The sequence below is a fragment of the Xenopus laevis genome, chromosome 8S, assembly GCF_017654675.1.
Source record: "Xenopus laevis strain J_2021 chromosome 8S, Xenopus_laevis_v10.1, whole genome shotgun sequence".
In the NCBI taxonomy this organism is placed as follows: domain Eukaryota; kingdom Metazoa; phylum Chordata; class Amphibia; order Anura; family Pipidae; genus Xenopus; species Xenopus laevis.
Genome location: NC_054386.1, coordinates 29,420,466 through 29,432,863, shown reverse-complemented (window position 1 = coordinate 29,432,863; position 12,398 = coordinate 29,420,466). Strand labels below are relative to the sequence as shown.

Sequence of the window (12,398 nt, the reverse complement as noted above, 5' to 3'; positions counted from 1 at the left end):
TCCCAGTTAAGTGCTTCTGTATCAGGCAAAGCGGGCGGCTCAAATGTCCCACTGTTACTATAGGCACCATCTCTCCCTACTATCCCACTCCCTTCCCAGAGACTATTATCCCACTGTTACTATAGGCACCATCTCTCCCTACTATACCTGCTATCCCACAGTCACACTCCCTTCCCAGAAACTATTATCCCACTGTTACTATAGGCACCATCACTCCCTACTATACCTGCTATCCTACAGCCACACTCCCTTCCCAGAGACTATTATCCCACTGTTACTATAGGCACCATCTCTCCCTACTATACCTGCTATCCCACAGCCACACTCCCTTCTCTTCCTAGAGACTATTATCCACTGTTACTATAGACACCATCTCTCCCTACTATTCCTGCTATCCCACAGTCACACTCCCTTCCCAGAGACTATTATCCACTGTTACTATAGGCACCATCTCTCTCTACTATACCTGCTATCTCACAACCACACTCCCTTCCCAGAGACTATTATCCTACTGTTACTATAGGCCCCGGGGCCCCTGCAGGAGACGAAGAGGAGGAGGACGCGCATAAAGATATTATTGTTATTCCCATTGGTGCAACATGTGCCCCTCCCCGTGCCAGAGATTCCTTATTCTGTGACTGTACGAGAAGTTTCCAAGGTCCCACCCCTTGCCATTGCCCCAACCCTCCCCGTGTTCTTCCGCGATCTGTTGCTGGTGTTTGTCATTTTTGGCCCCTGCACCATAGGACGCTGCCCTGGAGCCCCAGCAGGTGTGAATTCTGCCACTTGGTACTACCACTGCCTCACTGTGCTGCTTGCCCTCTGAATTAACCCCTACTGCGCCCAGTACCTTGCCTCTATGTCCTCTCTATCTTAACCTTACTCTGCCCTGTCACTTGCCTCTCTGTCCCCTCCTGCTTAACCCTTACTCTGCCCTGTCACTTGCCTCTCTGTCGCCTCCAGCTTAACCCTTACTCTGCCCTGTAACTTCCATCTCTGTCCCCTCCAGTTTAACCCTTACTCTGCCCTGTCACTTGCCTCTCTGTCCCCTCCAGTTTAACCCTTAATCTGCCCTGTCACTTGCCTCTCTATCCCCTCCAGCTTAACCCTTACTCTGCCCTGTCACTTCCCTCTCTGTCCCCTCCAGTTTAACCCTTACTCTGCCTTGTCACTTGCCTCTCTGTCTTCTCCAGTTTAACCCTTAATCTGCCCTGTCACTTGCCTCTCTATCCCCTCCATCTTAACCCTTACTCTGCCCTGTCACTTGCCTCTCTATCCCCTCCAGCTTAACCCTTACTCTGCCCTGTCACTTGCCTCTCTGTCCACTCTGGTTTAGCTCTTACAGTGCCCTAAATCCTATTGAAGGAGTTTGATTACAAATAGTGCCGTCTGTTTACCGTTTTTGGTCCCCTCACTGATTAATCTCCTACTGGTGCCTCTTTTTATACCCTGCCTCTAGCCTATAAATTACCCTGCCCTGATGTGCCAGGCACTGGCCCATTTCAGTGCCCTCTCGTTGTGCCCAGGTTACCTTTCCTCTTTCTGCGGCTGTTGCTCATGCACATTGTCCCCACCCTGGTTTCCATGGTAACCCACACCTTTCATTTGTGCAACACCTGTGCACAAGAATCCTTACCCGCCCCTGCCTCCCCTTGTCTGTCTGTACTTTAGCCCCCTTGTCTGTGCCAACTGCCTGGCATCAGCCTTACTCCTCCCTCCCACTAGCTCTTTACCAGCCGCCAACTCCCTGCACCCTTGCACTCACTATGGACCTCGGATGGCTCTTGTGGACTTTCCTCCTGCTCCTGCTTCCTTTCATCATAATGGAGATCAGCAGCACCTTTAAATTCCATTTCAAAATTACCTCCTACTGTGCTCTCTGCCTCTTATTATCTGCCCTGGCAGCTCCCATGTGCCTCCTGAGAAACGGTGGGCGGACTGTGGAGAACATGAGGTGAGTGCCATCAGTGATATATATCAGCCGCCCATGCATTTCCCTGACATGCCTCCTAAATGTACATGAAACTGTCCGTTCTGACCTCAAAAACTGAATATACAGTAAGGCATTTCTGCTCTGTCCTTTTATAGTTCTACTGGGCTTTACTGGGCCCTCAGGTACTGCTAGCCCCAATACTTACTCCATGGTACTACAGTATGGGAGCAATCACCATATAAAGGCACAAGGCTGCAGGCCGAGTAATACAGGAAACTCTTAGTATCACTCATGTATTATAAGGGATAATGTACCCCCAACTGTAAATAAGGATATAAGTCACTGAGGGGTTCTGTGACCATATAAAGGCACAAGGCTGCAGGCTGAGTTATACAGGGAACTCTGAGTATCACTCATGGATTATAAGAGACATTTTGGTTAGTTAATGGCTAATCAATAAATAAATTCTTATTATAAAGGTTATTAACACATATTGTGCTATGTTAGCATTGTTGGACTAGTGTGGAATGCGTTGGGCTGAGCAGACCCTGTAAATACTGTAACCTGAACCAGTTGGGAAAGTGCAAGTCGGTTACAGGTTTGTCAGGTAGAAGTGGGAGAAGCTGATGACGGTAAGGGTAGTGGGTTGCAGTTCTGCTGTAACACTTACATTGCTCAGTTAGTAGGTGAATGTGAGAATCCTCTGCTTGAGGGGGTTCTGATTGGTTGAATTGGATCAGCGCTTTGTTTAGGGATCCAAATAGCGGTGTCAGGCTGTCAGCCCAAAACCACAGCAGGCAGCAGTTACAGGTGGGATACGATGGTGACAGGGGTCTGATCTAGACAACCCCAAGTCAGGGCTTTGCCTTTAATGGAAACCCAGATATCCTGAGTTTAAAGGGCTCCTGACATATATCTTTCAGCTAGCTGGGTAGGTAGCATGTAGAACAGGTTGGCTGACGATTGCCAACTAACCAGCTGGGATGGGCCAGGTGTCCCTCCTTTTTGTAACCCGTATTGGCGGTTCAGGTGGGGGTGGGTCGTCCAAGTGCTACTTTGAAACATAGGAGAAACAGGTTTATTGACTAGAGATAAGCGGCCAAGTGACCTTTCCTCTGTTCCGATTACACATGGGAGTCAGGAGAGCAGGAGCTGGTGGAACAGCAGAATGGGGGAAGCAGATGTCTCTGCACCTTCACTTCCTGATTCATAGTGTGTGGCCAGTGGCGTAACTAGATATTACTGGGCCCCACAGCAAATTATTTTTCAGGCCCCCAAAATGTTTAGAGGTTGACTTGTTTCTCCAATATTTATTGAAATTGTATATGAATTAGGGCCTCATGGGGCCCCTATACCTCCTATACCTCCTGGGGCCCCCTGCAGCCGCAGGGTCTGCTTCCTCTATAGTTACGCCCCTGTGTGTGGCCTGGAATGCTGGGAATTGTAGTCCACAATCGCTTGAAGGCTGGCTTTTTCCCAGATAGAGAGATACACGGGTGCCCACGTCTTGCCCCCGGCCTGTCTCATGACCTGGGCGCTTGCTCGCTATCTAGCAGCAGAGACGTGTAGTGACAGATTTATAAATGGTGCGTTCTGCGGGAATTTAGTAATGGCTTGGAATGATATAATTATATGCTATAGAAAAAATGAACAATGGAATAGTAGCCTCGCAGATAGTGATGGGGGCATTTTTTGCCAGGTTTCACTGCGAAAAAGATGGCCATAGCCTCTAATGGTTCAAAAAAATTGTTGAAGTGTCAAAAAAAATTGTTGCCCATAGGCTTTAACACATTTGGCAATTTTTTTGCCGTTACGAGAATTTTCTCAAAACAGGCCAGATTCGCCCATCACTACTCACAGAGCAATTGTTTTTTTTTGTCTGCTGGGGTCAGTGACCCCCATTTGAAGTCTGAAAAGAGTCAGAAGAGGAAGGTGAAGCATTTAATAACTACAAATAATGAAGACCAATTAAAAAGTTGCTAAAAATAGGCCATTCAATAACATAACTAAAACCTAACCTGAGGGTGAACCACCCCTTTAAGTAGGAAAGAAAATCTATGAACAGGCAAGTACAGGGAGTAATGGGGCAAACGCCCACAAGTGTCTTACTCCACTTAGATCCAATTATGATTTAAGGTAAGGCCAGACGAGTAGATTCGGGGAGATTTTGTCGCCTGGCGACTTATCGCCACGTCTTTTGCGCGACTATCTCCCCGAACTGCCTCAGCGTTTTTTCCCCATAGGCTAGAATGAAAAGTCGCCTGCGCTAATGCACACGCAGCGATGCGTTTTCAATAGTCGCCCAAAGTTGCCTCAGTGACAAAATCAGGCGACAAAATCTCCCCGAATCTCCTCGTCTGGCCTTACCCTTAAGGCCTAGTTTCCTAAACGTGTGCAAAGTGGACAGGGCTTCAAGAGGAGGAGACATCATTCCCATCACTCTCTGATCCAACGGAGCTAACACTCTAAGTCCCTATAAATAGGGAACAAGTCTTTATCTTCTGCTTTTAAGCTCAGAATCGGATCTTCCCACCTGATCCCCTGATCTCTGCCCACGCCGGACAGATGGAGCTTTTCTAACGAACAGCCAATCCCCTGCAAAGCTGTCGTTATACTTAATTACTGCTTAAACTCCCACTCAGTTTCCAAGTACTAATCATTCTGTCACCATATAAAGGCCATGAAACTCTGAGTATCACTCGTGTATTATAAGGCATCATGTACCCCTACTGTAAATTATAAGGATATAAGTCACTGAGCGGTTCTGTGACCATATAAAAGCACAAGGCTGCAGGCTGAGTTATACAGGGAACTCTGAGTATCACTTGTGTATTATAAGGGATAATGTACCCCCTTCTGTAAATGATAAGGATATTAGAAGTTACTGGGGGGTTCTGAGACCATATAAAGGCACACGGCTGCAGGCTGAGTTATAAAGGAACTCTATCACTTGTGTATAATAAGGGATAATGTACCCCCTACTGTAAATGATGCAGTTTTGTTTCCCTTAGGGTATAACTTACTGTGTGCCCAGAGTATTCCTTCTCTACCATTATTCTCCCATAGGATAATTAGCAGAGTTGTTCGCACCCTGAAGTATTTCTTCGGCATACGCTTTGAGGTGAGAGGTTTGGAGAATTTTCAGATTGACGGGCCGTGCGTCATTATATCCAATCATCAGAGTATCCTGGACATGATGGGTAAGAAGTTGGGCTCCTTGGTAAAGAGAACTGTATGAGACATTACTTTGTGAGACTAATACAAAGTACATAGGAGAGAGTTTAGTTTATTTCCAGCCTATTTAGAGATGTGCCTTTCTATCAGATCTTTCTATGGAGTTCTGTTTATAGCTGCCCCACTGAGTTCTGCCGGGAAACACTACAAATCACGGCTAAACAGATAGCTAGAATCCCAGCTGCCATAAAGCAGGGCAGGACTGCTGCTTCCAATGGGGATCTTATAGGATCTGTGCAGACACTGGGACAGAATGCTTTGTTATACAGATAGCTAGAATCTTAGCCATAAAGCAGGACAGGACTGCAGCTTACAGTGGAGATCAGTACATTGAACATTGAGATGCAGCAGCTAAAATGACCATTGCTGAGGACTGTGTAACTTAGTGGTTCCCGTTTCCTCTGTTCTGTCCAGGTCTGATGGAGATCCTGCCGGACCGATGCGTTCAGATAGCCAAGAAGGAACTCATGTATGCCGGCTCCGTCGGTCTGATCACTTATCTCGGGGGTGTCATTTACATTAACAGGAATCGCACCAGTGATGCCAAGAGCATAATGGCAGCCGTTGCTGAGGCGATGATAAGTGATAACGTAAGTCCTGCCAAGTGGAGGGTTTAATGGCACCGCGTGTCACTGGATTAATTTGATGGAACCCCAGACTGAGTGCCTTGGGGCGGAAGTAATGGCTCCGCTGGGAAAAACAAATTTATAGATCCTTTCTTATTTATTGGGCAGAGTGTTTTTGCATTGCAGCGGGAAAAGAGGAAATTTATATTTTAATTTATGGTTATTGCTGTGTGAGCGGGCACTGTGGGAAGCATTAGTCACTAGCAGATTTAGTGTGTGGCACATATTTCTTCTGCACTTTTAGCCGAGTGCATCTGGGGACACTTAGAGGACAATCTGGAAAGGCCTTGGCTAGGGGAGAAAATTGGAGTTTTTGCCCCTCTGGGGTTTGTGGGAGGTGCCACATTTATATACAGTATATAAACGGTATTTTTAGAGATATAAAAGTTTAAGGGAATGGGGCAGCCGTGAGAATTTTAGTATTTGCAGCAGCTATAAAGATTGTTAGATTCCAGGATTGTAGGGATAGTCCAGGGTCAGTGCCAACTACAGAAAGGTCCTGGGTTTATGTTGATATCTGGGAGAGCCTGGACTTGGTACTGATCTACAGGAAGGTCCTCGGTCAATGCCAATGTCTAAGACAGCCCAGACTTGGTCCCGATCTACAGAAAGGTCATGGGTCAGTGCTGATGTGTGGGATAGCCCAAATTTGGCCTGATCTACCGGAAAGGTCCTGGGTCAGTGCTGATTTCTGGAACAGCCCAGGCTTGGTACCAATCTGAAGGAAGGTCTTGGGTAAGTGCCGATATCTGGGATAGCCCAGGCTTGGTACCGATCTACAAGAAGATCCTGGGTCAGCGCCGATATGTGGGACAGGCCAGACTTGGTACGAATCTACAAGAAGATCCTGGGTCAGTGCCGATATGTGGGACAGCCCAGACTTGGTCCCGATCTAGAAGAAGGTTCTGGGTCAGTGCTGATATCTGGGACAGACCAGGCTTGGTACCAATCTACAGGAAGGTCTTGTGTTAGTGCCTATTTCTTGGACAGCCCAGGCTTGGTACTGATCTACAAGAAAATCCTGGGTCAGTGCCGATATGTGGGACAGTGGGACAGGCCAGACTTGGTACCAATCTACAAGAAGATCCTGGGTCAGTGCCGATATGTGGGACAGCCCAGACTTGGTCCTGATCTACAGGAAGGTTCTGGGTCAGTGCTGATATCTGGGACAGCCCAGGCTTGGTACCAATCTACAGGAAGTTCTTGGGTTAGTGCCTATATTTTGGATCTGATCTACAAGAAGATCCTGGGTCAGTGCCGATTTGTGGGACAGCCCAGGTTTGGTACTGATCTACAGGAAAGTCCTGGGTCAGTGCAAATACATTGGACAGCCCAGGTTTGGTACTGATCTACAGGAAAGTTCTGGGTCAGTGCTGATATCTGGGACATTCCAGGTTTGGTACAGATCTACAGGAAAGTCCTGGTCAGTGCTGATATTTGGGGCAGGCAATGTTCAGGACACTTCTGGGTCTGTCTGGGATAGACAAGGTAGAATCCCAACAAGCTACAGAACAGTCAGGGGTGAATGTGAATATCAGGGCTGATCTACAGGACATTCCTGGGTCAATATTGATATCTGGGACCACTGAGGTCCCATGGTGATCTACAGGATAACCCTGGGTCAGTGCTGATATGTGGTACAGCCCAGATTCAGTGCTGATCTACAGAACAGTCCTGGGTCAGTAAAAGCATAGACCCCACCGACGATTGCCAATAACATGCCTTCTCCACTCTCTGTCTAGTTAAAGGTCTGGGTTTATCCCGAAGGTACCAGGAACAACAGTGGTGACCTGCTGCCTTTCAAGAAGGGCGCTTTCCATCTGGCATTGCAGGCTCAGGTAATTAGCCTGTTTTTCTATAATGTACTGCTCATGCTAATTCCACTTTATAAGGACAGAAAACAGGACAAAAGCCAGGACCCATAAGGCATGTGGGTCAGAGAAGGCGTATAGTCTATCAAGTGCTTGTCGCCAGAGCATAATAGGGAATAACGGGGCATCATTAACCTAATGTAGCTGCAGAGACCTCGAAGCAAAATCAATCGTCAGCTTCGCTTTAGTTCCGACGGCTGAGCTTGTACCTTCACAAATCTCTCCTGCAGTCTTTGTTTGAAACGTGAGGGCAGTGGATTTTCCTCCAGCGCTCACTTCCTTCCACTACTTTTTAGCAGAGAAGGCAAATAGGAAGTGCCCAGAGCATGATATGAGCAAAGGAGAACTGCTTCCTGCTGCCCGCACCTAAACCACAACAATCCTTTTTATAATTCGGTATCATGGTTATGTACATGCTAGCAAAGGTTGTTTTAGTTAACAGTAATCTGGGGTTTATTAGGAGTATATTCCTTTATAAAATAATTAGGAAACACTTTTTAGAAATGACAGTGGATGTGTTTTGACCTGTAAATGAATGTAACATGAAGTAACAAGTCCATTTTTTTTGTATCCAGGTGCCCATAATTCCAGTGGTATATTCCTCCTTTACCAGCTTTTATAACCAAAAAAAGAACCTGTTCACAGGAGGTAGGTTAATAAAGGATATTTGTATGAGAGATGCTGTGCCGGTGGCCTGAGAGTCGCTTTAATAAGGAGGTGGCACCACCAATGAGATGCCGCTCTGTATATTGTTTCCTCTATCCTCTAGGGATTTTATAGACCGTGGCGTAACTAGACTGGGCCCCACAGCAAATTCATTTTAGGGCCTCCATATCCAGAGGTTGCCCTTTTAATATATTTGAAGTGCCGACACCTGTAGCCCAGTAAAGCTTTTCCAAGCTCTTCCCCCCATTGGGTCCTTCCAATGAGCCGCCATTGACCCGTTGCTCCTCAGTATAAAGGTTCTGGCAATGTTGTGATCTCTAAATTCATTTTCTACTGCTCTCAGCCTGAATACTATGTGCTGCTCGGGTGGGTAGAAGCTTCTATCTAGATCTTCCAGTTTATACTGAGATAGGGGGATTATCTGATTTAAGCAGCACTGTCCCCAGAAACTCAATAATGTTTTAAGCCTCTCTCAGGAGCGGCCAAGTCCCACACTGGGATAATAATAGGTCGTGCCAAGAGTTCATCTGTTTAAAATACTGCCCTGCGTCGCCTTTCTCTTTTGGGATTTGTTTGTTACTGACACCTGCTGGCCAGATTGGAAATCCTTGCATTCTATTTAATAGGTCACAGTGCATGGCGGCAGATTTAGAAAGGTCAACTTGTACCTTCACAAGCCCATAATAGGACTACACGTATTAATGTGTCACTGTTGCATTGTATCTATAGGGCCCTGCTATGTGCTCAGATAGACACGTGTAACGCTCTGCCGAAAAAATAGGTCAGATCCGCTCTAAAAATAGGTAGGGGTTGAGCGAAATAGACATTCCTTCCTGTGCTGATCCACAGTTGTCTCAGTCCCGTTGGGTGATTGAGTTGAACAAGACTCTTGACTTTTAGTTACCAAGTAGTCAGGTTCTCTTTACATCCAAGTCTCCCTTGTTTAGTAATGAAATAAATAATTTAATGACTCACTGATACCAAATGCAATAATGTTACTTTTTGAAGCAAACCTTGTCTACTGTGTTGGACCAAACTGTGCCTCCACAAGTGGCCATTTAAAACTCTTTGTCTTTCCCTTTAAATCTCCAGGCACCATCAAAGTTGAGATCCTTCCCAAAATTGACACTTCAGACTTGTCAGAAAAAGACATTGCCGATCTGACTGAGAGGTGCCACCAAACCATGAGGCAGGTCTTCTTCAGGCTTTCGAACAAACCCTACGAGGCTAACGAGCAAAGCAACTGTGGGCAGTAGCGGCTCTGTGCTACACACAACGGGACTCAAGGTACCAAAGAACGTTCCAGGGCTAAAGTTCTTATTTCCATTCAAAAGACTCTGAACAAGTGGAACAGGGGACTGTTAAGTGCAGCAGTGAAACATTCAAGATAAGTTCTAGAGCTGGTGATTTGCACAATGTACATAAGGCAGGATTGTCCATTTCTAGACTTCTGTGTAATTTGCACATACTGCTGCTGAAGCACAAGCCACATTACTAAAGGAATCTAAAGTCTCTTAGCTAATATTTTGGTGCAGTAGGTAAGTGTCTTGCACCCCGAGCAAGGGAAATATGGCAACAGAACTACACCTTCCTCTGGGAATTTCCCAAATGCAAGTCCTCGTGCTTCAAAAGCGTCTTGGTTCGCTTGGGTTTAGTGCCATTTGTATGGCAGGTGCTGCACTTGCAATGTAACCTACATTTAGCTGATGGGGAAATATGTAATATGCAGCTAAAACAGAGCAAATGGTCATGGACATGGGCCCAATGAAACTATTCCTCATACAGTTTTGCTCCCCAAGAACTTCAGCAGTAGTTAATGCTCTGGGGTTGGATGCCTCCCAACTCTGGATCACATTGTTATAGATGACCTCTTGGCTGTTTTTTTTCACCACCGCCATGATTGTTAAAATAATTCTACATGAAGTTCATCTTAATTAGATTATGTTGATATCCTCATGGTTTTTACATTGCAACCAGCTGGAGCTGATACAACTCTGATATATTCAACGTGGAGCAATAATGGGGTTCCATACATGATGGAACTAAAAACATTCTAGATTAGAGATGCAGAGCAAAAGTAACAAAATGGTTTGCATGTCACCCTAGGCAGATAGGGCAATTCCAGAAAAGTACTTTTGGCCATGACCCATGTCTGTGTCCTACTCTATCAGGGGCTTCATAAGAGAAGCTGTTGATATGATAGTCCTCATAGAAGTGGAAACCTTGATGGAATTGCACCAGACGTTTAAGAAGACAAAGAAGTTAAAGGAGAGATCCAGCCATGGGGTGGGTTGGAGTTATTAAGAAAGCACTTATCTGTTGAATGGGGAACACTGGCCTCCTTGTTGTTCCATATTGACTTTCTTCTGTTGAAGGACCACTTCACAAATTTTGATGTTGAAGTTTGCCAAATGTTTCCGACTTTACTAGAGTGGATCAAGACCTCTTGTTTAGGGATGCACCAAATCCACTTTTTGGGATTTGGCCGAATCCCTGAATCATTTGTGAAAGATGCGGCCGAATACCGAACCAAATCCTAATTTGCATATGCAAATTAGGGGCTGGAAAGAAAATGATGGGAAAAATGTTTTTACTTCCTTGTTTTGTGACAAAAAGTCACGTGATTTCCCTTCCCACACCTAATTTACATATACAAATTAGGATTCGGCCATGCACAAGGATTCGGCCGAATCCTGCTGAAAAAGGCCGAATCCCGAACCGAATCCTGGATTCGATGCATCCCTAGTCTTGTTCCTTCTTTCCTGAAGGAATCGCCTTCTCACTTTTTTGCACAATGAGCATTTGATTCGGATATATTGAGGGCAGTTAGGCCCAACACTACCAGTGAGACCATGTAGCTCTTTATATTGGTTTTTGTTAGACTTCTCCTTGCCCTTACCGTCTCACTGGTCAGATGGCTTGAGGGAGATGAAATGTTACCACCATCCTGGTGTCCATGTTTAGTGTCTGTGGCCTGCCCCAGGTAGTTCCTGAACATGTTTAATCCCTATGTGGTTTCGATTGGAGTAGACCCTCGCACACCCGTTATGTAGATGTGTAGACTAGCTCGGTGCTCAATGGATGGAGGATACGGTGATCTCCCAGTAACTGGAACAAAAAAACACACCAGCACACGAGACTTGTATCTGCAGGGCAAGCCCTTGCAAAAGTTTTTACTGCGGTGGTGCATCACCGCAGTAAAAACTTTTGCAAGGGCTTTCCCTGCAGATACAAGTCTCGTGTGCTGGTGTGTTTTTTTGTTCTAATCCCTATGTGGTGCATGCATGTGGGGACGCACCTTATAGGTGTGGTTTTTCACTGGTGGAGTACATCCAGGTTGGTACAGCAGCCCAATTCATAATGTTTATCATTAATGGTTACTGTTGGGATGTAGTTTTCTTTTAAAGCATGAAATTATATGTAAAGGTGCCTAATTAGCAATAAAACTAACATTGTAGGGGGGAAGTATGTGTACGTCATTTTATGTAATGCTGTGTGTTGCTCAATCACACGTCCCAGCATCCTCAGCAAGCTAGAATTAGAAGCCTGCCTACGCAAGTCGTTGTGATCATAACTCAAGACAATGAGCCGCAATGTAGCACAGACTTTGTGAGCCAACAGAGGCAGACACATTGCTCATTATTCATCTCCCAGACAGCGGAACACATTCCTCGTGCCCCCAGCTGGGCGCCAACAGCATGTGCTTCCTACACTGATCACCTGGTGATTTGACAAGAGCCCCAGATTTGATTGCGAGCCCCCGGGGCAGCGATCGACTGACTTTGTAGCTTTATCAACAGATGAGATGCTGCATCCAATTAAACCTGCGGATGTTCTGCCCCCCCGGGGCCCCTCTGGATATTTCTATGCAACATTCATTGCCTGTAATATATAGTAAGACTTCATTCCCACCAGTCTCCAAAAATAAGATTTCCACCAACGTCCATGTGATTTGTGTCTAATGTATTTGTAATGAAATGATAAAATGGTTCAGAAATCACAGTGATGTCCGTGTTTATGTTTTATTATCTGCATTTTGGTCATTCTTCTGTTGGACCCGACTGTAAA

General features: G+C 45.8%; 1 protein-coding gene across 1 annotated transcript; it reads left to right on the top strand.

Annotated features, from left to right (window-relative positions):
• The first annotated feature begins 688 nt into the window (after window positions 1–688).
• On the top strand, window positions 689–10,879 carry agpat2.S (1-acylglycerol-3-phosphate O-acyltransferase 2 S homeolog). The gene is made up of 6 exons (XM_018232583.2): window positions 689–1,954; window positions 5,000–5,133; window positions 5,582–5,757; window positions 7,536–7,631; window positions 8,240–8,312; window positions 9,423–10,879. The coding sequence occupies exons 1-6, from the start codon at window positions 1,767–1,769 to the stop codon at window positions 9,584–9,586; spliced, it is 831 nt and encodes a 276-aa protein (XP_018088072.1). The 5' UTR covers window positions 689–1,766; the 3' UTR covers window positions 9,587–10,879.
• Window positions 10,880–12,398: the final 1,519 nt, after the last annotated feature.